This window comes from Chanos chanos, chromosome 1, assembly GCF_902362185.1.
Source record: "Chanos chanos chromosome 1, fChaCha1.1, whole genome shotgun sequence".
NCBI classification, from domain to species: Eukaryota; Metazoa; Chordata; class Actinopteri; order Gonorynchiformes; family Chanidae; genus Chanos; species Chanos chanos.
Genome location: NC_044495.1, coordinates 57,812,884 through 57,839,154, shown reverse-complemented (window position 1 = coordinate 57,839,154; position 26,271 = coordinate 57,812,884). Strand labels below are relative to the sequence as shown.

The 26,271-nt window shown below is 43.6% G+C and overlaps 4 protein-coding genes across 4 annotated transcripts; all 4 read left to right on the top strand.

The window, feature by feature from the left end:
- The first annotated feature begins 3,923 nt into the window (after positions 1-3,923).
- cox6a1 (cytochrome c oxidase subunit 6A1) lies at positions 3,924-6,094 on the top strand. Its single transcript, XM_030778060.1, has 3 exons — positions 3,924-4,020; positions 4,696-4,838; positions 5,740-6,094. Exons 1-3 carry the CDS (start codon positions 3,924-3,926, stop codon positions 5,827-5,829), a joined length of 330 nt encoding a protein of 109 aa, XP_030633920.1. The 3' UTR covers positions 5,830-6,094.
- A 426-nt stretch (positions 6,095-6,520) lies between these two features.
- hps4 (HPS4 biogenesis of lysosomal organelles complex 3 subunit 2) lies at positions 6,521-12,856 on the top strand. The gene is made up of 13 exons (XM_030781103.1): positions 6,521-6,663; positions 7,081-7,269; positions 7,529-7,619; positions 7,818-7,961; positions 8,098-8,205; positions 8,464-8,580; positions 8,793-8,887; positions 9,153-9,225; positions 9,371-9,501; positions 9,749-10,559; positions 11,749-11,875; positions 11,975-12,086; positions 12,332-12,856. Exons 2-13 carry the CDS (start codon positions 7,241-7,243, stop codon positions 12,501-12,503), a joined length of 2,010 nt encoding a protein of 669 aa, XP_030636963.1. The 5' UTR covers positions 6,521-6,663; positions 7,081-7,240; the 3' UTR covers positions 12,504-12,856.
- A 993-nt stretch (positions 12,857-13,849) lies between these two features.
- Positions 13,850-15,563, top strand: LOC115806401 (uncharacterized). The gene is made up of 3 exons (XM_030767087.1): positions 13,850-14,252; positions 14,605-14,749; positions 15,215-15,563. The coding sequence occupies exons 1-3, from the start codon at positions 13,850-13,852 to the stop codon at positions 15,561-15,563; spliced, it is 897 nt and encodes a 298-aa protein (XP_030622947.1).
- Positions 15,564-18,662: 3,099 nt separating this feature from the next.
- On the top strand, positions 18,663-25,912 carry hnf1a (HNF1 homeobox a). Its single transcript, XM_030770526.1, has 10 exons — positions 18,663-19,157; positions 20,648-20,847; positions 21,189-21,369; positions 21,760-21,962; positions 22,650-22,804; positions 23,161-23,302; positions 23,969-24,157; positions 24,300-24,412; positions 24,553-24,637; positions 25,058-25,912. Exons 1-10 carry the CDS (start codon positions 18,859-18,861, stop codon positions 25,189-25,191), a joined length of 1,701 nt encoding a protein of 566 aa, XP_030626386.1. The 5' UTR covers positions 18,663-18,858; the 3' UTR covers positions 25,192-25,912.
- The last annotated feature ends 359 nt before the right edge of the window (positions 25,913-26,271 follow it).

Below are 26,271 nucleotides of genomic sequence, written 5' to 3'. Positions count from 1 at the left end.
AGATAAGAGGTGTGTGTGTGTGTGTGTGTGTGTGTGTGTGTGTGTGTGTGTGTGTGTGTGTGTGTTTAAACCTGTATATTCATTATGAAGCGGCACTTTCTTGACGGCAAAAGTAATTTGTTACGAGTCAAAATAGATTAAAAACAGATTGGATTTAATTTTAACCCCTAAGTTATTCAAACTTCGGCCTCACAATTACACAGAAGAAAAATAGAGGATATCTTTATAAATAATATCAAACACAGAACATTTGTCATTTCCAGACATATGACACATGTAAACTAAAATGACACAGCCAGACCCAAGCATAGAGGGGCTGAGTGAATGTGGTCCAGACTGTGTGAAGGAGGGTCATTGTGCCAGAGATGTTGTAGAAGAACAGAGTTCCTGATCCAGATACACTCCTATTCTCTAACGGCTGGAAGCTACCGGAATTTCCGCGTCATTATTACGATGCCTGATAACGAAACCAGAGTCAGAACAGTCTAAACTCTAGGACTGATCATTGTCTCTGTGGGGCCCTAGCAGAATGTTCTCTGTGGTATTACGGTCAGGAGAATAGACACACACGTAATTACATGCCTTTGTCCTCACAAATTCTTTACCCTCACACACAGCGAAGACCAGAAATCACTCATTGTCTCTCAGATATGGGTTAAAGGTAGTTGCTATCTATGGCAGACAAGGTCAAAGGCCCTGTGGAGCATGGGTATTTCTTTGCACGAGAAACTGTTTTCTTTAGTCAGTAACATCATGACTCAGTCTGGGTAACATCATGTGCACAGTGTACAGGAGTCTTCTCTCCTCTCTTCTCTGCTCCTGTTTCAGCTGTATTATCATTGAACTCCAATAAAGAAGACTACCACTGAAAACCATCTCTGTGTCTGTGTACTATTTTTAACATTAAAACATCAATGCCCAACATATCCCAACCCAAAGTAATTACCACCCCCTCTCCAGCTGGTACCTTTATATGAGACTGCTATAGAAACTGTCCCATTCCACTTCAACTCCTGGTAACATCATCCAGACAAACTCTCTCTACGAAGAACTTCCCCCCATCCATCAAAACTGTCTGGATGACCAGGATATGGCTGAGTTGAATCACTTGTCATTCACCTTTTTTTCCACCCTGCAGACAGACAGTGGTGTCCGTGTGCTGTGTTGGGGTCCAGCGTGAGCCGACAGGAATCTGATACACAACCCTTTGGTTCCACATAGCGCAGATCTGTGGCCTCTTTGCCACTCACAGAGAGCCATAGACTTAACCTGAGCCTTCCCTGTATCTGACACCATGTGTCAGATACAGGATAAACCGGATCAATCTGCCTCAGCAATTTTTCTTTTTCTTCTAAACTACATTTTGACAAGCAAAACTGTTTCATGTGGACTTCACCGTTTTCCCGCCACTCTGAGGACTGTTCTATTACAAACCCTTACAGAAAAAGAAAAACCCTAAATTTAGGATCTTTCTGTAGAGCGGAAAATACTGACCAGAAAAGCCAATAAATAGTGTAGTTTTGTACTTACAGGTTACAATTATTTGTGCAACTATTGGCCATGGACAGTTTCTTTGTATCAAAAAAAGAAAAGGACTGTCATTTATGGTAAAGGACCCTGTGTGTGTGTGTGTGTGTGTGTGTGTGTGTGTGTGTGTGTGTGTGTGTGTGTGCACGTGCACGCACGTATGTGTGTGTGTGTGTGAGCGTGTGTGTGCGTGCGCGCACATGTGCGTGTGTGTGAGCATGTGTGTGCATGTGCGCATGTGTGTGTGTGTATGTGTGTGTGTGCGTGTGTGCGCGCCTGTGTGCATGCATGTGTGTGTGTGGGTGTGTGTGTGTATTTGCGTGTGTATTAAGACAAATGCGTTTTTGGGTGCTTTTTTGCCTTGTTGAAAAAGACCTTCCTTTCTGCCTTTTTTTTTTTCTCTCGTCATTTCCTCTTCCCTCATCTTCCTCTTGTTTCTCTCCCTTTAATTTTTCTGTGGACTATTGCTGCTGCAGGAATGTCTTTCTGCCTGTGTGCCCGGTGTTTCAGTTACAGCCTCCAGAACAGAACAATACTGCAGGGTCATTGTCTCCCTCTGTTCAGCTGTTCTGACCTCTCTGAATCTCTTAGCACTATACCCTGCTCATAATAGCTTGGAGTACTTGATTGTTCTGTGGTCTCCCTGTTGTCTTCCCTGTAGGTCATTCTCTCTCTCTCTCTCTCCCTCTCTCTCTCTCTCTTTCTCTCTTTCTCTCTCTCTCTCTCTCTCTCTATCTCTGTCATAATGGGTGTCCTGTCTTCCTTTCTTCTTTCTGTCTTTTCTTCTTTCTTCTTTCAGTCACGAGGTTCTGCTGGTTTCCCATCCCATTCCTACCTTCATTTCCCATTCCAGGCTCTCTGCCCTCTCTCTCTTTCTCCTCCTGTATCCCCATCCCTCTGTCTCCCTCTCTTTCATCCAGGGAAAGGTGTTCTCTGCCCTCTCTCTCTTTCTCCTCCTGTACCCCCATCCCTCTGTCTCCCTCTCTTTCATCCAGGGAAAGGTGTTCTCTGCCCTCTCTCTCTTTCTCCTCCTGTATTCCCATCCCTCTATCTTTCTGTATTTCCACCCCTCTATCTCCCTCTCTTTCATCAAGGGAAAGGTGTTCTCTGCCCTCTCTCTACTTCTCCTGTATTCCACTCAGGTTTTCATCTGCCTCTCTCTTCCTTACCAGCAAAAAACCCCCCAAAAAACCATACACTTCTTCTCTCCTCTCCTTTGTCCTCTCTCTCTTCTCTCCTCCCTGTCTCCTTCTGTCTGTGCTCGGTGAACTGCACTCCTCTCTAGATTTCCCTCTCTGAATTTTAATGCTGACCGAAATCCGCTGTAATTTGCCTCTCTCATGCTCTCTCAATATTCCCCCTTTTTTGTAGAGGTCCCCGACTTGCTTTTGAATTCTGAGCGTGTACATCAAAGTGGTGCCCTCTCTCTCTCTCTTTTAGAGATACTTTTAATTAGACCTCCACTCTCTTCTCTTACTCCTTGAGTTCTAAGATTTAGAATTTAGAATCTCTGTGATCACACACACACACACACACACACACACTCACACACACACACACACACACACACACACACACACTGTCTCTCTATCTTCTCTTCACCTCTCAGGGTCACTGGCTTTATCTCTCTTTCAGCCATCTTTTCCTCCATGTCTATTTCTTCCCTTCATTATTTACGATTTTCCCAAAGTAAATACACGAAAAACTCGAAAAGGACAAAGGGTCAACATCTCATGTTTCTGATACTCAAACTGCTCAGTGCTTTTTGGTATTTGAGAAGAAATGTGCCCAAAAGCATTTTAAAGTACCCTTAATAATGTGTGACTCAACAAAAATTGTTGTTGTAGATGTAAATGCAAATACAGTATAATGACTGTGTCATATGGACCTGGCTGATTCGCTGCTCGTTGGAATGCAGCTGTCTTTCAGTCTGAAAAGATGAAGATAATGTGTCAAAAAGCGCATGACCAAGTTAGCAATCCTATTTAAATTTGCTTCAGAATGTTTCTTTCTTTAATTGGGCGTATTCCACGTACTTACTTTTTCAATTTAAATGGTTTTACAATTTAGCATAAATATTGTTTAATCGCTGATAAAAATATCTGCTACATTCACTTAGTAATTACAGAAAAACTGTGAATTTATTTCTAATTCGTGCCAAACATCAACATTCTGTTAATACCTACACAAGCAACGAATTAGTGGTAAGATGTGTTACAAAAAGGTGAAGCCAGGTCACTGGTCCTAATCGAGTGCTCAAACTGCGATCAACTGCTGCCCTGGAACAAGCATCCTCCCTACCGCTAGATGTCAGAAAAGAGCTAATCCGCCCTTCTTTTCTTAAACGTCGGACACATTACTTCCCTCCGTGAAGAATCGGTCAGAACACTTAGAAAATGGCCGCGCTCGGACGCCTCTCTCAAGCTCTCTTGAGGTCTGCTTCATTAACGCAGACCCGTCAGCTCTCCGCTGCAGCCCACGGAGAGCAGGCTGGTAAGTCCAGCAACACCACCTAATTCACATCTGGTGATTGATAATATCAAAGTATAACTGAACACGACCTGCGCACGTAGTGACCTTGCTAGCTAATCAGCTAAGTCTTAGCTGTCCTCAACTAGCACGCTTATTTTGCTCATTGTTGTAGACTACTGGATAAATATATCATGAGAACAGCGTTGTGTAAAGCGATGGCTATATTTCATTGATAGTCCATAACTAGCTCGAAGTATGATTCTGATGAATCTCATGGGTGTAAGCTATCAGTCTGTCGCTACTAACTCTGATTTCCTGTATTGCTGCCGAATGCTCGTTTTTAGAGGCTTAGACCAGCGAATTATCATTGTCGGTCAGGTCATCTGTCAGTACAAGTCAACACAACTAAGCGCAAGAAATTAAAGAAGGTGTATTTATGGAATGACCGTAACACACGACATTTAATGAATGTATTGTGACACTATATGATAGGATTAGCTGTTTACGCTGTGACTGTTAAGCTTCGCTGTTTACTGTCACGCTCAGAGTTCAGGTTTTAGTGAACGGATTACTGTTCCCTTGGTTGTATTAAAAAGTTGGTTCTCGATTATTTGAGATTATGATCGATTATTGTGATATGTCTTTAATGAGCTGTTCTCGGAGTTGACAAGTGAATTGTCTTCCCTAATCTTTCAGCAAAGACCTGGAAGATCCTGACTTTTGTGGTTGCGCTGCCCGGAGTTGCCGTGTGTATGTTGAACATGTACCTGAAGATGCAGCACCATAACCACGAGAATCCGGAGTTCGTCCCCTACAGTCACCTGCGCATCCGCAGCAAGGTCAGATACAACCCAGATACGTTAGCCCGGTCACTGAGCCGTTACAGCTTGCAGTCCCTGTCCACGTGGAGATGCTTTTATTTGCTGCACGCTCGACAGAAGTATAAATGTCTCGGTGTTACGCAGTTAGTTGAATACTAAAGTTATGAACGCTATCCACTGAAGCAGTGTTTGGGAGCTCTTGGCACAGTGATGTCTTGTCGATATTCAAACATAAAGGCAAAGTTTAAATATAGTCAAGCTATTGAATATTCAACTTTTCATTGATGATAACAAATTGATAGTTTGTGATTAACAAAGACACACACACATTGAGGAGTTGTAAGAGGCGGTGGAGGAGGACCTTTGTTGTTGGCAGTTGAAATGAATATACATATACATATGTGTCATTGTAATGTACAGTGTATGTATATATATGTGTGTGTGTGTGTGTCATTGTAACACCACGTTGTGCATAAGGTATCAAATTAATATCGCAGTCTCAGATTTAATTACGAGATACAGAAGTTTACACAATCATAAGTTTAAGTCATTTTAATTTTTTAGTTTTAGCCACACCAATTTGAGTCCATCAGTAAGGTTTGTGTTTTCTTTTTTGTTTTTTTTAAATGGGGTTTAATGAAGTGTCAGATGACCCTCAGACCAGTGTGCGTAGCTTGTGACTTATGATAACGTCACCTGACATGGTATAACATCGGCATACTGAACAACTGGATTTTTGCCAAGTCTAAATATACATTTGTGTACAGACATAGTATATGATAGTGATTTGCCCAGCGTCTGCTTGTGATGGATATGGAGGAAGCACAGGGCGAACCCTAATATTCTCTCACAAACCTGACCACGTCTAAAACTCTCTCTCTCTCTCTTTCCCTCTCCCTTTCTCCGTTTCTCTTTCCAGCGCTTTCCTTGGGGTGACGGGAACAGAACTCTGTTCCACAACCCCCACGTGAACGCTCTTCCCGATGGCTACGAGGGGCACGATGAGTAACGGGGCTGGAACTTTCCGTCCAGTCGCTCCCCTTCACAGGGACCAGAGGGGCTCCTTCATCCCTCGCCACCTCCCTGGACCTCTGTCGCCCAGACGTTGGACCACACTCCCTTTTCTCAGTTTACTTAAAATTCAGTTTTACCTCAATGCTCTCCAACCTCTTTGTGGAGACAACTTGTGGAAGCAGTTACATGAACCTTGGACCATTTTAACACATTGTCTGCTTAACTTAACAAAAAAAAAAAACAAATAAAGATGATACTTAAACTAAGTTTGTTTTTTGAGTCTTTTGTTAAATGTTGTGTACTACTTGGTGGCTACAAGTCTCGAAATAAAACTGGTCAGCTTGAAACCACACAATTTAAATGTAACGTATTTAGCCCGATGTGTTGCCTCTGAGCACCCGTAAGGCGTGTGTTTTGAAACATATTTTGCCATGACTGAGTTTATGTTTATTTTTCGTGCCACATGTAAAGAGCTGAAACACTAGAGGAGACAGAATCCAGTAATGTTCTCTATAGTGCTCCTGACGGTGGAAAACGGAACGAGAAAATTTCACAATTTTGTCCCTGTATGCGTTCCCTACTTGGTAAAAGTCCTCACATGATTGTTTTCTTGTGACCCACATTCCTTTTTAAAAAATCACTTGACTGGACAGCCGAAAGAATACGTCAAATAAGCGCTTAAAGTTTTATAACCCGATTTGCTTTTAATAGAAAGTGTATCGCTGTAGAGACTTCATGTAGTTGTGAATCCTGAACAGTTGTTCTGAATCAAACTTCCGTACTCCGAAACGCCAAAGGGATCCCTGCAAATTGACATCTCAGGTCATCGGTGAGTCAAGCGCATTTCTCTGGGATTAGGTTCGGGTCCAGTCTAAGTTTTACAGAGTAAGGAAACCTGACAACTCACATTTTACTACGACGTGTGAGGCAATCGATCTTTCGACTCTTCAACTTTTATGCTCATGTTGTAACTCAGCTTTCAGTAATCTATGGACATACATTTGCAGCTCCACTTTTGAGAGGTCCAAGCGAAACGAAGCTAAACGAATCTGATTATAGCACACAACTGAATAATAATCAACGGTCGTACAGTCGTTGCTTGAAAAACCTCAGACTGCGGATCTAACCGAAAGACCAGTAGCAACAGGTCTTGCCGCAAATCTTGCCGCAAAGTGCTGCAGCCCCCATGAGGTTTTTTTTTAGTGTAAATTCTAAGTCTGTATCCCATGATCTCTTGAATGAACAGGACCTTGACGTGTTGAACATGCGTTTCATCTAGACCACACGTAGCTATGCTCTTTTCGTTTCAACTCTAACTGGACGACAGAGATGGAGGAAACTAGACACAGATCATCTGAGGAAAGCAAGATTTAATAGTGATCGTGTCTGGTAGCTACCAATACCCAATGGCCGAAACGGCATCGGAGTCAAGACGGTGAGTGTTGTATATTATTTTTCAGTCTGTCCTACGTATGAATCCGGAAGTTGAGCTCAGTCCATTCAGTCCTACTGTATGAATCGTGTAGTTACCACACGCAGTTATTCGCTTTTAATTGGTAATGTACATCGTAAAACGGCTTTTTAAAACTTTATGTAAGTCCATGGAGTTGTACATGAGTATACATTTTGTTTAACGTTTTGAATTGCTCAGTACTTGCTCAGAGCTATAACACTTACTTTTTTTTCTATTTTAGATGTATTCATTTCTTCTTATATGATTCGTCAAAAGTCAGAGAGGAAGGTGACCCCACCAGAGCTGGAATATGCTACTTTTACCCCGAAGAGGTAAAGTCACATTGCATGATGTTTCTTCGCTTGGCGTGCGATAGTTTTCGGTTCATATGTAAAAAGATATGATAAGATATATCACGGGGGGATTCAGCACTAACTAATGTCCGTTAGTGATTGAACTGAACATGGAGGATTAGGAGAAGTTAGGACCGATGTCTGTTACCGTAAACTCTGGATCTTCTCCGTCCTTAGACCCCACTGGGTGAGCAGGAGCTGTTATGCGGGCAGTTGGCAGGTGTGAGTCGATGCGTGTCTGAACTCTCGTCCTCTCCCGTCCGCCTTCTCCGCTTGCGTAAGAGCAAGTACGCTGTGCACATGAGAGACCACTACTTGTGGGTGAGTGATCAACTCTGTTTGTATGTGAAAAGGATGCTTTCACGCAGACAGCAGCGGCAAATGTACCGCAGGCGACCGGGAATCCTCTATAGTTAGACGAGATGTAAATGTCCATTCATCTCTCTCTCTCTCTCAGGCTCTCAGCTGTTCTGTAGACATTCCGGATGTGAGTGTGTGTGAATTCCTGGATCAACTGATTGATCTCTTTTGTTTCTACAACGGTCCAGTCCGCCAGAGCTACCAGGTATGTCATCATCTTCTCCACGGACCATGTAAACACCCTGCGCTACTCCTCAGAATACTTCTGTGTAAAAACATAGTCTAAAATATTTACGTCCAAATGGATTAAATGCGGTTTTTGTTGTTTCTTTATTTGTTTTGTTTTGTTTAGGTTTAGCTTTCAGTATCTCACTCTCACTTAGTCTGATGGACCTAAAGATACAGGAAAAGTGAGACTTTTGTTTTGTTTTAAATCACGTTAACACGGTCATCTTTCTACCAGCTGCACAGTCAGGAGGAGCTGTCTGAGCGGTGGGCCAGGTATCTGTCTCACCTGCAGTCTGGCTCCACCGAGCTCCACCACATCTTCAGCTGCCTGAGAACCATCGATTCTACCCACGTAAGTACCACAGCAAATAGAATATACCTAGACCTAGAGTAGAGTCTTCACAATGAATGGACTGTACCATTGGACAGTATCTAATGGCATTGTTTATTAACCCTTCTCTCTCTCGCTCTCTCTCTTTCTCTCTCTCTCCCTCCCTCCCTCTCTCTCTCTCTCACTCTCTTTCTCTCTGTCTCTCTGTTTCTCTTTCTTTCTCTCTTGCTCAGATTGATCCTCTGCTGTTGCTGAAGGCTGCCCTCATTCTCCAGGCATGCCAACGCTGCCCCCTGGTGTTAGCCGGGTGCATTCTTTACAGGGGCAGGTGAGCCAACCGACGCTACATACCCCTTTTTCTACACCATGTACCCTTTTCTAGTTGATCACATCAGCGGAGGCATGAAATTAGTGTCTGCTGGAGAATTCTAACAGATGAGGTCACCAGAAAAGCGCCTAGCCTCCGTAATTTTTTAGAACTATTTACCACTGACCGGTTCTCCAAAAGGATGGCGGAACATTTCAATAAGCTTGGGTTACTGTCGATCAGAACGGTGACATAGCAAATGCTTTATTTGCTTTATTCTGTGTAGGGTGGTCAGCACACAGATGCCTCCTGAGCTGACAATGAAGGTGATGGTGCACGAGACAGAAACGTTTAGCCAGGTAAGAGCACGACCGCACAAACTGGTCCGACCTTCGTGTGTCTGTCCGTATTTCAAACGCTCCGTCTCTGGCGTTGATAGCGTCGCGTCAGTCACCTTTCGTGTCGCTTAAGAAGCTCATCCGGTGACTGTGCATCTGTTTGTAGGATCACAAGCCTCAGGCCAATGGGCATGGCTCAGGGCGGTCACCGTCTCACAGCACGGTGATCACTCCCGTGTTTCTCAGCCCCTTTGAGCTGAAGATGCTGCGCTGCCCTCCGGTGGACAAGGCCTGCAGGTGATGTACAGCAAGCACCGCTTTCCTAATTTGACAGTTGAAAATTCGCTGGTGTGTTACAAAGCTGCTTTTCAAAATAAATGCTGTTTGTGTCAATAATGTTACTTATACACTTTTTTTCTCTCGGTTTGTCCCTCCATCCCTCTATCTATCTATCTATCTATCTATCTATCTATCTATCTATCTATCTGTCTATCTGTCTGTCTGTCTGTTTGTCTGTCTTTGTCTTTCATTTTCTCTCTCATAGGACTCACTGCACTCCACAGCCTGTCAGTCAACCGAGGAAGTCCCGCCTCTCGCGCACTTTATCTGACACCCCATCCACTGAGGCTGACTCACTCGACTCCACCCACTGCCCTCCTCTCACATCCTGTCAGACCATGCCCTCCACCCCTCGGTCCTCCATTTCCGACGAGTCCTCTTTCAGCCCCTGCTATCCACATGTCGCATCAACCCCTCGCATTAACCTGACGTGCCAATCCGAAAGTTGCTATGAGTCACCTGACCACAGCTTATCCAATGGGAGCCTCTCGTGTGAAGTGGAGGCGGGCAACGTGACCAGACACGATAGCGAATCCAGCCCTAGCCGTAAACAGAGGGAAATTCGAGATTCAGACAAGAGGCAAGATTTGGGGTGTGACCAGTCAGGATTAAAGAACAAAAGTGAAAGTTCAAATGAAGAAGAGAGCGTCGGTCAAAATGGAAACAGCATTCAAACCAATGGGAACCATTCAAAGCGACAAAGCCCTGACAACCAGTCCATTGGGAGTTGCCACAGCGACCAGTTTCACGACAGCTTAGGCAAGGAGGTTGACAAAGAGGATCATGAGAGTAATAAGGAGGACAGACCACGAGAGGGGGAAGAGAGAGAGAGGGAAGAAGACGTGAAGGAGTTTGCTGGTAAAGCCCAGGGTAAAAAAGCTGCCCGGAATGGTGAGGTGCCCTCAGAACCGGCCCTGGAGCCAATGATGCTGTACCAGCAAAGAGTGAGGGGGCTAGTGCTCGCCCTGCTGGTGGAGCCTCAGTTTAACACTGACCACAACGCCAAGGAAGAAGTGGTGAGAGGAGAGAGAGAGAGAGAGTGAGTGAGTGAGATTGAGAGAGAGAGTGAGAGTGAATGTGCGGGTGCATGCGTGAGAGTCCAAGAATAAAGCAGTGAAGAGAGAAAGAGAGTGAGAGAGAGAGAGAGAGAGAGAGAGAGAGAGAGAGTGTATGCATGCATGTGTGGGAGTGGATGTAAGGATATTGAATTCTAGCCAAACTCAAGGTAGCCCAGCAAAACTCATATTTCTTTGCCATTTTGGCTTCCTAATGTGGCCGATCCAATCGCCTTTAGCCTCATAAGTCCCCTCCTCACTTGACAGTCACCTCAGTTTATCTTAGACTACAGCACGCGTTCTCTGACGCACACAGAAAACCGGCCACTAGAGGGTGCTATTTGTTTTACTCTATTTTCTATTTCTTCTATTTCTTACTCTATTACTTGAGCCCCTGAACAATAACTGCTACGCACTCATGGCCACATGACCAATTGTTTTTGCTTACAAAGCTGGCTGTTGTCGGCCAAACTAGTACAGCTGGGGTTTTGTAGATGACACACCTCCCCAGAGGAAAACATTGTCTTAACTTAGTGTGGCCTTCTGTTACACTGTTAAAAAGTGTATCAGCCTAATTAGTAATGATGTCAGCTTGTCTCCATTGCTTTAAAGCCATAGCCATATACCAGTATCATATATTCACTGCACAAATGTTTGTAACAGTTCTGCTTTAGTGTGTTGTCCATCCTATGTCCGTCACATAAAGTCACTAGGCTTGGCGAGATAGATCCTATGTTTATTTTTGGCAGGAAAAAAAAACCCCAGCCAATTGTGAAAAACTGAAGAACTTTGCAGTGTTGTTTGTACTGTATTTCTATTTCTATTGTATTGTATAACTCGCACCTACTGTGTTCTTCTCTCCCTAATCTCCTGCTCTTTGTCTTGAAAGAAAACTCTTACACTTATTGCTTGCACTTTGCCCCTGTTGAATAGATGTAGTACTTGTAGTGCTCACTCATAGGTCTCTCACTATACTGGAGCTTGAATTGTTTCCCCACTTGTAAGTCGCTTTGGGAAGAAGCATCAGCTAAATAAATGTGATGTGATGTGATGTAATATAATGTGATGTGATGTGATGTAATATAATGTAATATAATGTGATGTGATGTGATGTGATGTGATGTAATGTGATGTAATATTTCTCTTGTAGTGCCACAGCAGTTTGGCCTCCCTTAATGGTCTGGAAGCCCATTTGAGGACCAGCTCTCCAGGGGCCCCTGGTATACAGGGGCCGTACACCTTCGCCCATTACGACTGCATTCAGAACACCCTCACGAGTGAGAGTCTTACATAAATCACACAGACAGCCTCGTGTGTGTCTGTCTATTACTCGTTTTTTTAATGCAGTATTAAAACCTGTGTTTTTGGTTTTGTAGCTAACGTGTGTGGACGCTCTGCTGGACCCCAGGACAAACCTTTTGTAAAAGCCACTGCACTGATTCACTCCCATTTCTCTCACACTGACTCCCTGCAGGAGGTGATTACCAGGTCAGTGTGTGTAATGTGAGACAATGAGGAGGAGGAGGGATGGAGGTTGGCTGTTACTTGGTTGCATACGTGATAAACCCTGTTTTGTTCATATCTGCATGTGTGTGTATGGAGTTTATGGACTACATGTTGTTGTTGTTTTTGTTAGTGATATGATAAATGTGCATTAATGTATATGTGTGTGCTTTCTGGTAACGCATGCATTTGTTGTATTTTGTATGTGTGTGTGTGTGTGTGTGATACAGGAATGCGGGTTCTGCTGTCTACGGCACACGAAGTGCAGCTCAGGAAACTTACTTCCTTCAGCACGGCACGGTGGCTCGGAACTCCGGCGTTCCCAACCATCAGGACAGCGCCTTCTCCCTTCCCAGCAAAGCCCGTCACCGGCTCCTCAAACACGGAGTCAACCTCCTCTGACCGCTCCTGGTGACCTGACCATGACCCCTCAGCTCCCAACTCTCATCTTAACATAAAAAAATGTATCGTCACACTCAGAGCGCTCAGGAAGGATATGTTCTCAATGATTCACTCTCTTCTTTTTTTCTTCTCTCTTCTTTTCTTGTCTTTCCTTCTTTCTTTCTCTTGGACCATCTCTGGTCGTTAGTTTGTAGCGTGCCAAACCCGGCATTTCTCTCCAGTTTTACAGTGCATATTCTTTGGAAGAGACATTGAGAATATAAGACAGAAATATTCGTTTGGAGAACGAGAGATTCAGATTAGCTGTACACTGTATCATAGTGTGATGGTTACGTACTGTATTGTATTATGTTTTTTGGAACGTTGTCACGGATTTAGTTTATGATAATTATAGATGGGAGAGCTCCTATTGGACGAACAGAGGTCATATGCGAAGTTCCTGTACCAATAAGCTTGAATCTTGTAGCCACACAGCTAAACCCTCGAATGTGCCACGTACTTTTCAGTGTTACAATAAATGAAAACCCTGCTGTAAATCAAATGGCTCGACTTTGACTCTTATTATTCATCTGTGCGCATAAATTACTTTTTTAGCGCTTGAGTACATTTGAATCTGGGAGCTGTAAGTTCCATTTTAATTTGGCAATAACCGTCAAGTGACTGAAATGTCAGTGCACCTAAATAAAACCACTACACTCGTTCCTATAAAATATGTCGCAACATTAGATACCTTTTAAACATTTGTAACAAAGTACTATTCCTGTAAACCGATTATCTGATCTAATGGCTGTGTTATCTGACGCTTTCGGTCGATATTTTGACTTATCGACCGTGTGATATGCCGAAAGAATAAAATGAATTCGAAGTGGCTTGGCTCCCATCTCTAGTTTCACAGTAGAGGTACAGTGGTTCATGTAACCTGCTGGAGAAAAAAAGAAAGAAAGTTGTATTCTCCCTAGAGTAGTGGGTGTCGTTTCTCTTGCAAATGAGTTTGCTGGCAATAGTCTAGGTACAGTGTAATTAAGAGTCATTAAGAGCGCGAATGAGAATAGACTGGAGTCCACGTACACAGGGGGTCTTATTATGCAAAGATTTTTTAAACGGTCGATGGGGGTGAGAATGGGTGACTAAGGGCCCCCAACAAAACACTGGGGGAGGAGGACAGAAGGGAGCCAGTATTCAAATTCCTCTGCGATAGCGCGACCCTTTCAGTAAAGAAAAAAAAACAGAGCTAGGCCCATAACTTCGCCAGCCACAGTAGAGCAGTCATCTTCTAAGTGGAGCTACCAAAGTTAAGACGCGTTTACTTGTGGAGTTGTAGTAGCGGCTTTCATTGGATTATTGCAATGGCTGCTGTTCAGAACTTGTTGCTTCGGGTGTTCATCGCTGTCACGACCATTCTCATTGGAGTACAGTGTGGTTCGTTGCATGGACGAGTTGGCAAACTGACAATATTATCTGGCGAGGATACAACTGAAAGGACTAATCAACAGAGGAGATTTCGCAGAGAAAACCCGAGTACGAACAGCCATCACTGCGCTCTTCTTTCTTCGCCGTGGCTGGAGTCAAATGTACCATCTAAAGACCGTGGGCTAATTTATCGGCTCAAAGTGTTACCGATGTCAGATGGACCGCGGCGCGCCGTTTTCCCAGAACAACCTCTGTTTCGATTCGTTAGACGGGTTTACCGCTGCTGTCAGACGGGAAACCGCTGTGAAAATGTCAAAGGAATACAAGGCAGATTAAGTGGTGGTAAATTATTTTGTTCGAATTTTTTTTATTAATATGATTACAAGTTAGGAATGTCGATGGAATATCTTGATGCAGTGATCGAGATACACTTTTATTTGTTTGTTTGTTTATTTATTTATTTTTATATTCAGCTAATAGGCTTTGTTTTAACAAGAACAAGCTGTTCGTTAAGTCACAATACAAGTAGAAGTTTCACTAATTTACTGATGCTGCCGTGATAGTGTTTTGCTCGTGTTCAATTATTTACTTTGGTTATATTTATTTACTTTTTTTTGGTGAGAATCATGTTCTTTAGACTGTACCTGAAATTTAACTGGAAAAGTATTTTCTCTCATTTTATCCCACCCAGGTTCACATATAGATTTTTTGCTGAGCGAGGATGTTCTGTCAGTGACCGTGGTGAGGGCGGAGATTCATCTTCACATCTCAAATCCTCAGCAGCTCAACATTCAGCCCCTGGTGCCCTTTCTGGAGAAACGCAAACTCCCAACAAGGTAAGCGTCAGCGAACTAGAAAAGCGACCGTGCAGTTCTCTGTGCCTAATGACTAACGAATTCATTTCATTCACACTAACTGACGTCACACATCATACAACGTTAACTGTAGTTGTCAACCACGTTGTGTTTATTTTGGATACTTATTCAAGCTTCATTACGAGGGTAGTTACTACATAAGAGGGACACTAAAATAAAACTGTTTACAGCGCTGGACTACACACACCCTGGACTACACACACTGGACTACACACTACACACACACACACATTTGAGTCTTTTTCTCCCAGTCAAACTGGTCTCTTTTGAAAATTACCCGTAAAAAAAAAAAATGACCCACTAGTCACTCACTGGATAGCAGTTTCTTATACAGCATTTATTTAACGACATGTTTTTTATAACATGCCCTGAGATTCAACCATCCTTTTAAATGTATATTTCTTAAATCTTCCTCTTTCTTTGCAGATATAGCGTCGGGGTAAAGGACACAGAGCTGGAGATGAGGGTGGATCTTCTCTTTCTGTTCCGAGCTCTGCAGCAGGCGACGGGAGGCGCCCGGGGGCGTCCCAGTCTGATAGACATGCGTCGGGCGGGGGGTCTGAGCAGGCCGGGGGCCCCAGAGCCTCGGGAATGGGTCCGCGCTCTGCAGGAGACCACCCCCGCTGAGCCGGGGGAGGTTTTGGGGCCCCTGAGGTCGGCCGTGGAGCTGGGACTGGCCCTTCACTGCAGCGGGGCGGACGCCACGGCGGTTCACTGTCAGAGTCACGGGGTGCAGTTACTGCACACCCCTTTCATCGCCCTGTCCTACAGATGATTCCACCGCTCTGTTCCCGTCAACGCGACGGTCAACAAACGACTAGATACACACACACACACACACACACACACACACACATACACACACACACACACACACACACACACACACACACACACACACACACACACGCCTCTCGACTTTACTGCTCTGCTACGCAGATAACAATGGTCAAACAGATGCACAAACAGACAGTTCTCATTGCTCTGCCATCTAGGTTAGAGAAACAAACATTCACAGACTGGTAGAAAGCTATGCAAGTATGTGTGTGTGTGTGTGTGTGTGTAGAGTATATCCACACTGAAGCACGCACACACACACACACACACACACAATCCCCCCTCAAAACTGTCTCCACAGTTGTCCCTCCTTACAGAGTCCGGAGTTCCTCCATTCAGTCCACTAATACCTGGTGTGAATGTGTAGCCATTAAGCGGCCATATACCTGTATGCTAATGATCTCTATTGTTCAGCGCCACAGTCCCATCAGTTGATCTGTCGCATAACATTTACTATGGCTTCAAATGCCCAATTCTTATGGGGTTTATTGCACTTCAGCATGTAAATTGAATTTATTTAATTATGTGGGCGTCATTTGATAAACAAGATGGCTTCTTTGTTTTGTTTTTTTTTTTTTTTTTTTTTTTGTAAAAATGTAAATAGTGTATTATGATATAGTTTATATTATTGCCACTTTTTTCTTTGTTAAACTGTTTTGGCTTGACTTTTTTTTGTTGCTCACATGGGTATCTGACAATGTGTGATAAATAAATTTATTGATGTTCATTCTTTCTTCTTTTCTTTCGTTTTATTTCTTTTATACATACAGGGGGGAAAAAAAAAATCCACCCTTCATCTTTTAGGTTTAGTTTCTAAAATTAAACATCCTAAAGTTTTATATTACTTTTAAAATAACAGCTTATTCATTGGAATATAGAATTTACATATGTTTATACATATATTACATATATACATTATTGAATACCTTAGCATCGATGTCGTCCCTGAAAAGGTAAATAAAAAAAAAAAAAAGTAAAAACAACAAGATGTAGCCAACAGATGGTACTTTGACAGAATTAGCAATGTTCATCCAGGCTTTGTTTAGACACACACACACACACACACACATATATATGGACACCACAGTACACATAACCTGGTCCTATAGTGTGTTTTGTGTTAATATTGTATTCACTGTGCATTCACCTGTCCTGGTTTACTCGGTTGTGTGTACACGGGCTGTCAAACCTCCTGAATGGACTTTAATTGAAATTGCTCTAACCCCACGCAGTCCTCCTAGGAGTGTAAATACTAGAACAGAACCAGGTCACACAGCTCTTACAAATGTGAGTGTGTGTGGGTGTTTGTGTGTGTGTGTTTGTGTTTGACTGTATGAATGTGAGTTTGTGATTCTGTGTGTGTGTTCGTGTTTGACTGTGTGAATGTGAGTTTGTGAGTGTGTGTGTGTGTGTTTGTGTTTGACTGTGTTAATGTGAGTTTGTGAGTGTGTGTGTGTGTGTGTTTGTGTTTGACTGTATTAATGTGAGTTTGTGATTGTGTGTGTGTGTTTGTGTTTGACTGTATTAATATGAGTTTCTGATTGTGTGTGTGTGTGTTTTTGTTTGACTGTATTAATGTGAGTTTGTGATTGTGTGCGTGTGTGTTTGACTGTATTAATGTGAGTCTGTGATGTGTGTACGTGTGTGTGTACGCGCGTGTGTGTGTGTGTGAGATGCTTTGTCATCACACACAGGACAGTTTATACTCATGTAGGAGCACAAACAATAAAAGCAGAAAAGAGGAATACAATTCCCAGAGTCACACAGAGAAAAACAACCAATGGCCTTACAGTGATGACATATGTTCCTGGTAAACAGATCTTGGGGCACACACACATATCAATAGAAAATATGATAAATTGGAGAATGACCTTGGGACTATCTGTCACCAAGGATACAGATTATGGATCAGACAAGCAGGACACTGTAAACAATTCACTATAATGAACGTGATAAGCATGTATGTTAATAAACTAATATCACCTTGTAAAGTCACATAAAGATAACTCTGCGTGTGTGTGTGTGTGTGTGTGTGTGTGTGTGTGTGTGTGTGTGTGTGTGTGTGTTCATCAGGCAGGGGTGGAAACCCAGACTAAATACCAAAGTACAAGACTTTAGCCTGTTTCCCCAGTATTTTACTTTACCCACGTAATCAATATTTCTGAAAACTTTGAGGTCAGTAATGGTCAGTAATGTACTACTGCTTTCCTGTATCATCACAGGATGATACAATATTTTTTTTCTATGTCTAGAGTCATTGTTTTTTTTTCCCCACCAAAACTGGACTTGGATCAAAAAAATACATTTAAAAATGTATTACCTGATCAAAGAAGACATACTGGGGAAAAAAATGAACTCGTGTACTTTTTCAGGAGTAACACACTGAAGCGATTTATGTGCCGCGTCCAGTAACCGAATCAGACAGTGTTGTGAGTTTGGAGTTGTGAGTGTATCTGGAGTTTATTTACTTCCGTGGAATGGTTCTTTTTTAGACTTTGAACTTTGGCCTCGCAAGAGGATAGAGGTAGATGAGGCCAAAGTTTACTGAAAGACAGCAAGGCTAGACTAGAGAAAGACAGTGAGAGAGAGAGAGAGAGAGAGAGAGAGAGAGAGAGAGAGAGGAGGGGTGGAGGGGAAGAACGGCGCAACAACAAAAAAAAAAAAAAGAAAAAAAAAATCACCAAATCGTTCGCAGCTAAACCACAGCAGGTGTCTGGACTGAGGCAGTGGATTAAGAGCGAAACTCACGGACACTGGACAGAAAGAGAGAGAGAGAGAGAGAGAAAGAGAGAGAGAGAAAGAGAGAGAGAAAGAGAGAGAGAGAGAGAGAGAGAAGGTGAGAGGGGAAAATGAAACCAGGCTGCCTCTGCTCCTAAAGCTTTTTTCCAGGGGTACTGAGTCAAGTCGCTCCGTGAGACACAAGCTCTGTACAGTAAACCAGCGGCGCACGGTTCAGTTGAATGTGTGGGAGAGTGAGCGAGTGCGTGTGTGTGTGTGTGTGTGTGTGTGTGTGCACGGGTGTGTGTGTATGTGTGTGTGCGTGCATGTGTAATTGTGTGTTTATCACCTCAGTGATACAGGCACAGAATGTCTGCTGTGTCTGTTTGAGTGTTTAATGTGAGTGTGTGTGTGTGTGTCTCTCTCTCTTGGCTGAGCGGCGCAAAAACGTAAGCGAATACGTCCCTTGCAGAGCCGCAGGGATTTAGGGAAGAGAAAAAGAGAAAAAAAGGGGGATGGAGGGAGAGGAGAAGAGAACGGGCGTGCGGAGCGGTCGCCTCACGGCTCTGCAGGAACAGCTTGTCTGGTCCCTGCTGAGTTCGGGTCTCTCACGGGAAGTCCTGATCCAGGCCATGGAAGAACTGGAGCGGGAACGGGCCGGGGCCGGGGCCGGGGCGGAGAGGGTCGACAAAGGGGACGGAGAGAGCTCGGAAGAAGGAGAGATGGATTTTCCACCCCCCATATTCCGGGAGCTGGAGAGACTCCCTCCGGAGGAGGTGGCCAGGCAGAGAGCTGAAGTGGAACAACTGCTACAGTGAGTTTCACGTCCGCGACGTCTCCCCGACCACCTGCACACGCCACACAACCTGCTACACACACACACACACACACACACACACACACACACACACACACATGTAAACACACACACCTTTCCATTTGTTACCTTTTCTCTCCATCTGTTATGTTACTATTTACTTTTGAACAATTCATTCTTTTTTAAGGCCTTACGTCCCTCAAAATAACACCAACATCAAAAATGAGACATTTCAAAACATTTATGCTGGTCCCCTCTTTCTTTCTTTCTCTCTTCCTTTCTTTCTTTCTTTCTTTCTTTCTTTCTTTCTTTCTTTCTTTCTTTCTTTCTTTCTTTCTTTCTTTCTTTCTTTCTTTCTTTCTTTCTTTCTTTCACAAGCTTTTCTGTTGTTTCGGTTGATCCTGTTTAGCGTTAACAAATGACCACAGAATATGCTATTCACCTGCTTGTCCCTTACGTCTGTACCCAGTTCAGTTTTGTCTTCTCTCTCAACAACCTTCTCGGGCAGCGTTCTCTCTCTCTCTCTCTCTCATTCTCTCTGTGACTCTCTCTCTCTCTTTCTTTTTTCTCTCTGGTCTTCTCCTCAGTGGTTGGGGTGCATATAAAGGAGAGAGGTTCCACCTATTCTAGTTACTAATTACCCACCCTATTCATTATTCTCTGACCATTTCTATCTCTTTAATAAATGAACGACATCTACTAGTTAAAATTAACAGAGTGAGACTGTGTGTGTGTGTAAACGTGTGTCTCTCTGTGTGTGTGTGTATACACCTGGTTCGAGATACAGTAAAGATAGCATGGTTGCCACAGCTACCGACAGAGAGGCCACTTAGTAATGAATGAACCGGACAGAACACTGGTGAACTACCATATGAAGACATAAGTCAAAGGACATCTATTCTGTTTTATTTATTTATTTTTTTTTTTTTAGGAAAATAAATAGGGGTTACATCATTTATGTCTGTTTCTGTTGATGTCGTATTTGGCCGACTCTGTTTTTGATATCAGAGTGGTAGGTGTGTATTTGTGTGTGTGTGTGTGTGTGAAAGAGAGAGAGAGAGAAAGAGAGTGGGAGAGTGTTTGTAGAGCAGTTACAGGTATAATTTGTGACCAGTAATGTTGAACTTTGTCCCCTGGTTGCTTGTGCTTATCTTGCTTTGTCAACACCACTACACCCTCTCTCTCTCTCTCTCTCTCTCTCTCTAACCCTTAAAGTGCTAAAACCCTTAAATCTACTAGTGCAAAATATTACTGAGGACAGCCAAAGTGACAATGTGCTCTTGAGAAGCACTGAGAATGTGCCCGTGACCAAATTCTTACTGGCAACATTTCTGTCCAGGTTGCAATAGTTGTCGTACCACAGTTATTGACAGCAATCAACATCCTCAGTGTGCAAAATTTACCACGTTATCAACCACAATATTTTAATATTCTAATTCTCTCAGGTGTTAATATGATCTATTTTGTGTGTGTGTTTTGTGTGTTAGGGAGGATCCCTGGCACGTGGCTAAGCTGATAAAAAGCTACATGCAGCAGCACAATTTGCCTCAGAGAGAGGTGGTAGAGTCCACCGGCCTAAACCAATCACATCTCTCGCAGCATCTCAACAAGGGCACGCCCATGAAGAACCAGAAACGCGCCGCTCTCTACAGCTGGTTTGTCAAGAAACAGGGAGAGATTAGCCAGCGTGGGTATTCCTCTAATGCGAAATTTAACCTGGAAAAAAAAAAAAAAAGACCCTCTATTTTACTTCTTTCTCCACAATCCTAAAGCAGCCAAAATTTGCAGAGCAAATTGCAAGAAAATATCGCAGAAGCACTTCAATATTTGCACTTCAAGTAATTTGTGTTCTAATTAAATTTTGTTTATCTATATGAATTCTACCTCCTTACAATTACAAAAGCTATTCAACACAGTTTATTGGATCTCAGACACGGATGCAAAGTAATACCCACCAACCAAGAAGATTTAACTGACTTCTTGGTCGAATATGTAAATTTCTCTTTCCAAACTGACCAATCCCTGCAGAGTTTACAAATGCGAGTCGTGGCATGGTGGCAGGGGAGGAGCTAGGAGAAGATGGCAGAAAGGGGCGGAGAAACCGCTTTAAATGGGGCCCCGCCTCCCAGCAGATCCTCTACCAGGCATATGAACGCCAGAAGAACCCGAGCAAGGAGGAGAGAGAGGGCCTGGTGGAGGAGTGTAACAGGTGAGAACGGTTGTGAGGAAAAGAAGGAGAATTAAAGGAAAAAGCTGAAAATGTTGATAACAGAAAAAGGGTCAAGTACAGAAAAAAAAAAACCCTCCAGATGAAACTGCGAGAGGTTTTTTTGTGGTTAGAGCATTTTTTTGTTCATTGCGACACTTCATCTTTCACATCTCATTTTTTCGTTCACACGGACTTGAAGAACCAGGCCCTAAAATTCATAATACAGCAGATTTGAATGTTACTGTTTGAGTCACCATCGCAGACAGCCAAACCCAACAAACCCAGACCTTACAGCCAAGGAGAGCAGGTTTCCTTAGTAATGGTTTAATGCACAACCAGGGCCCTAAGACACTGAGGAGTAAAAAAATGATTGATCTGTCTATATCTCAGAGCGGAGTGTCTGCAAAGGGGCGTGTCCCCATCCCAGCTGGCTGGTCTGGGCTCCAATCTGGTGACGGAGGTGCGGGTGTATAACTGGTTTGCCAACAGGCGTAAGGAGGAGGCTTTCCGCCACAAACTAGCCATGGACACACCTTACAATACCCAGTCATCAGCGTCAACAGGCCAGACGCTTTCATCCAGTCCTAATCAAGGTACCCCCCCCCCCCCCCCGAGTCACGGATTTCCTGTGACATCACGTTACATTACGACACTGCGTGCTCACACAGGAATAATAATAAAGCTGTTTTTTGTTATCAGAGGAATGTATATGCTAATGTACGAGGACGGAGAACACCCTCACCTGAAACCTCACTGTTCCATTCATGCATAAATATGCCATGTTTTATCCTTTTTCTTTTTTCATATTTAGGCTCATATTTCTTTCTGCGCTTTTACGGCGCTTATTTCTGCAGTCTCTCCTTCTCTTCTTCTTCTTCTTCCTCCCCATATTTCTACTCTCTCATCTGCTTGTCGTGCCGCAGTGCTTAAAGTAGAGAAGAAATATAAAATAATAAAATCATAACAAAAGTGAACTTTACCCTACCTGGAAAGAGGAGTATACATGGAAGGCCACGCTTAGAAGCCCGGCCTGTTGCCAACGAGCTCGAGGTTTTCAAAAAAAAAAAAAAATAAATAAAAAGAAACATCGAAACATTATATTCATTCAAAGTCTGAAAGAAGTGATTGATTTTACGCAGATGTTAGATTTTTTCTCGTGAACTGGTAAATAACAACGATATTGAAAGGATGGGTCTTAGCAATGAAGAGTCTGTCAAAGTGTTTTTCCACAGTATTCGTTCTGCTCTTCCTCATCTGCGTGTGTTCCGCCTCTGTGTCAGGACTGAAGTTTGGCCAGCAGGGGGCAGGCTGTGAGGGCCTGGGGTCTGTGAGGAGCGGCAGCGGAGACAGGAACACGGCGGGGGGGCGTTTGGTGGCCAGCCCCGAACAGCTCGAGCCAAGTCACACCCTACTGGACCCCCATCACCACAAACCAGTGAGATACTAACGTCGCGACAATAATCACATTTATACGGCGCGGCGTACCAGCTGTGTTACAGCGAGTCGCGCTCAAGAGATGACGAAAGCCTGATAAACCACACACAAAATGAAAACCAAATGAAAGAGATCAAATGTGAACGAACGGGGAAAAAGAAAACAAAACAAATGAATGAGACAAAAAACTGAAGACAGTTCGTTTGGCAGAAGCTGTTATCCACAGCGACTTACGAGACGTTCACATTGAGTAGAGGACAGCAGAGAAGAACAATACCGATATTTCAGCAAACTAGCGTTCAACATATGATCGTTTTAAGAAACTGAAGACATTCCTTCTCTGTCTCTCTCTCGCAGGCGTCAGGGGGTGGTTCTCTCCCACCGGTCAGTACTCTGACCTCTCTGCACGGGGTCTCATCACCGTCAGCCCCCACTCAGGGCCTCATTATGGCTTCCCTCCCCAGTGTCATGAGCCTAGGAGACTCTTCTCTTCTCATAGGTATCACACACACACACACACACACAAATGCATGCACACACGCAGACAGACACACACGCACACACTAAAGTCTTACACACTGAGTGGTTACATCATTAGTCTATTTTTTCTTGCTATGTCAGTAGCACTATCACATGCACACACAGTCTCTGAAGTAGTCAGGCAGTATCTAGGGAATCTGGTATATGTGTGTGTGTGTGTGTGTGTGTCCAAGTCAGTAGAAGAGTGGGCAAGACTGAAGATTCATTGTGACTCTGGACAAATGGTAGATAGCAGCTATGAATCCTGTTACAGTTCTGAGAATAAGGGCCCATAAACTATATAATAAAGGAAACTATAATAAACGGGGGAAAAAAATGTTGTGTAACCGGAAGCAGCGAAATGAAAGAGGCTGACAGACGCCGACGATACTTGTGCTGAGTCATAGACATGGTTAAAATCCATCGACTGACAGTTTGGTACGTCACCGGTCCCAAATCACACAACAAAAAACAGTCAGTGACCTGACCCTGTTCCTCTACATATAAACTCGAGAGACTACTCTGTGTTGGTCAGTATGAATACACTATAACCATCTCTTCCTTTGTAATAGCTAAACACAAAAATCCTCATGGCGCTCTTAAAGGCCGCTGTTTTTATATGAACTGGTTCTGCTCTTGTCCTCAGGCCTGACATCCACTCAACCCCAGACCGTTCCCGTCATAAACAACGTAGGGGGCGGGTTTACCACCCTTCAGCCAATCTCCTTCCAGCAGCAGCTCCACACGTCACCCCCCCAGCCAATTGCGCAGCAGTTCCCCAGCCACATTGGGCCGAGCTCGTTCATGGCGACCATGGCTCAGCTTCCCTGCCACAGTAAGTGCCAGAGGAACTCCCTCTATCTCAGAAGTGCTCTACGCGCATAGAGTTATAACTAGTAGAGACACCAGACGAACGGTTTTGATGATGAAATGGATGCACACAGGGGCCTGAACTGAAACTCTCTTCCCCCCGTCAGTGTACAGTAAAGATCTGACGTCGTACCCTTCCTCCAGTCTCCTGTCCCAGGCCATGGTCATCACCGACAGCAACAGCATCGGCACTCTCACCAGCCTCACCACCGTCCGACAGGTAACCGACACGACCACGCCCATACAGACATGCATTAGAGACACAACAAAACAAAACAGAACAAAACTACTCTTCCAACCCCAGAGTGGGTGTTCAATACCCCGTCTGAGGAGTGGATCCAAACTCTTCTTTTCTGTCAGATTCTGACGGCAGACCCCGAGGATCACACAGACACGCCCATCCAGGAAGACCCCCTCCACTTACAGCCCAGTTCTCCTGTACCAGGTACTGTTCCGCTCCCTGGCCCAGAGTCACAATCTACCGCTGGATCACACAGTATTTCAGTAATTACACAGCATTTAAAGACTTAAAGTACCTCATGACTTTGCTTTATATTCAATACTCTTGAATATATATATATATATAGAGAGAGAGAGAGAGAGAGAGAGAGAGAGATACGCACACACACAAAAATATATATATACAAGTATATACTGTATATACAACATATATACTTTACATTAACGTTGTACGGCACAATGTGTGGGCAGTAATAAAAGTAAAGAGCGATCGATTAGCATGTGACTTTGCCTTGCCTCAGAGGTCAGAGTTTTGGCAGAGTCACTATTTTGATTGGATCAGAACGGACCCTTTTTCTGTACATTCTCCTCCACTCCTCTTTTTCTTCTTCATTCCTCCGTTTAGAATCTTCAGGCAGTCTGGAACTCTACCCAACCTCTCAGTCCAGCGAATCCCACCCGCCCTCACACCTACTTTCCTCCTCACCAGGGGACATCGACCCCTACGTCCCAGCACAGTTGGTCTCTACCACTCAGTAGCAAATGCATAGGGAGGAACCACGCATGAAATGGGAGGGGGGGTTTAAGACTGTAAAGAAAATACTATAAAATTGTAGCAGTGAAGTGATCAAGAGGGAACTGCGGTTTGAAAAGTCGTCAAAGACCAAAATTTCCGACGACCCCCCCCAAAAAAAGGAAATCTTTCACCGCGAACTCTTGACAAACCAGAAATTTGTTAATTTTGAAACGTGCAAAAAAAAAAAAAAAAAATGCAGGACTGCCTCATTGCCAGATGCTGCCTAAAAAAATCTTCAAGAAGCTGCAGGGATTGAATCCAAAGTCTCACACTGACTCATGACTCACTGCCTTGTGAGAAATTTCCAGAAGCTCATGTTACAGGGTGAACGGGGATGCCCCCTGGATTCCGACCCAGATCAAGCCGCATTTAACGGACATCGGACCCATACAAAAGAACAGCTGTTTAACCTTTTCTACAGCCGTGGCTATTTCCATAGCAACACGCGGTGCGTCTCAAAATATGACACGATACAAGGTCATTAACATGGCAGGAGAGAACATGAATGTGCGCCGTAAGTGCCGTGCCATTTTCTCAACCTTTTTTCTTTCTTTCTTTCTTTTTTTTTTTTTTTAAACTCTACTTTCGGACACCTGGTCTAACAAACTGCCTCAAAACTGTGGATAAGGAGATAAGATCAAGTGTGCACTGTGAAATCGAAACAATAAAATCAGTTCTGTTTTACTGTGTGGTAATGCTCTTGTTTAGGGGGGTGTCTGAAAGTCGTCTTTTGTTTTGCTTTTGGGTTGAAACTATGACTGATCTGTGGACTAATACGTGAGCTGTATTCCATCATAAAGTTCACTGCATTTCTCCCATAGTCTTAGGGGAGCCATTTACACTTGTCATATTTTTGCTTGTGTAACAGATGTAGAAATACACGGATTCTGATTCCTATACCAAAGGACGTTGGGCAGAAAATGAAAGTTATTATTAATGAACTGAATCTTTCGTAGGACGTGTCTACACAACAAAAAGAGTAATGAGTGAAAGGCAGGTCAAACAGGTATGTTTAGAGTCACCTTAGCAGAATTATATTGTAT

What these genes read in the sequence shown, in the direction of transcription:
- hnf1a (XM_030770526.1), top strand. Translation starts at nt 18,859, where the DNA reads ATGGAGGGAGAGGAGAAGAGAACGGGCGTGCGGAGCGGTCGCCTCACG. An exon ending in ACCCCCATCACCACAAACCA is followed by an intron (nt 22,805 to 23,160) that starts GTGAGATACTAA and finishes TCTCTCTCGCAG; the next exon opens with GCGTCAGGGGGTGGTTCTCT. An exon ending in GGCTCAGCTTCCCTGCCACA is followed by an intron (nt 24,158 to 24,299) that starts GTAAGTGCCAGA and finishes TCCCCCCGTCAG; the next exon opens with TGTACAGTAAAGATCTGACG.
- hps4 (XM_030781103.1), top strand. Translation starts at nt 7,241, where the DNA reads ATGGCCGAAACGGCATCGGAGTCAAGACG. An exon ending in ACGGCATCGGAGTCAAGACG is followed by an intron (nt 7,270 to 7,528) that starts GTGAGTGTTGTA and finishes TTTCTATTTTAG; the next exon opens with ATGTATTCATTTCTTCTTAT. An exon ending in AGACAGAAACGTTTAGCCAG is followed by an intron (nt 9,226 to 9,370) that starts GTAAGAGCACGA and finishes ATCTGTTTGTAG; the next exon opens with GATCACAAGCCTCAGGCCAA.
- LOC115806401 (XM_030767087.1), top strand. Translation starts at nt 13,850, where the DNA reads ATGGCTGCTGTTCAGAACTTGTTGCTTCGGGTGTTCATCGCTGTCACG. An exon ending in AATACAAGGCAGATTAAGTG is followed by an intron (nt 14,253 to 14,604) that starts GTGGTAAATTAT and finishes TATCCCACCCAG; the next exon opens with GTTCACATATAGATTTTTTG. An exon ending in AAACGCAAACTCCCAACAAG is followed by an intron (nt 14,750 to 15,214) that starts GTAAGCGTCAGC and finishes CTTTCTTTGCAG; the next exon opens with ATATAGCGTCGGGGTAAAGG.
- cox6a1 (XM_030778060.1), top strand. Translation starts at nt 3,924, where the DNA reads ATGGCCGCGCTCGGACGCCTCTCTCAAGCTCTCTTGAGGTCTGCTTCA. An exon ending in AGCCCACGGAGAGCAGGCTG is followed by an intron (nt 4,021 to 4,695) that starts GTAAGTCCAGCA and finishes CTAATCTTTCAG; the next exon opens with CAAAGACCTGGAAGATCCTG. An exon ending in ACCTGCGCATCCGCAGCAAG is followed by an intron (nt 4,839 to 5,739) that starts GTCAGATACAAC and finishes TTCTCTTTCCAG; the next exon opens with CGCTTTCCTTGGGGTGACGG.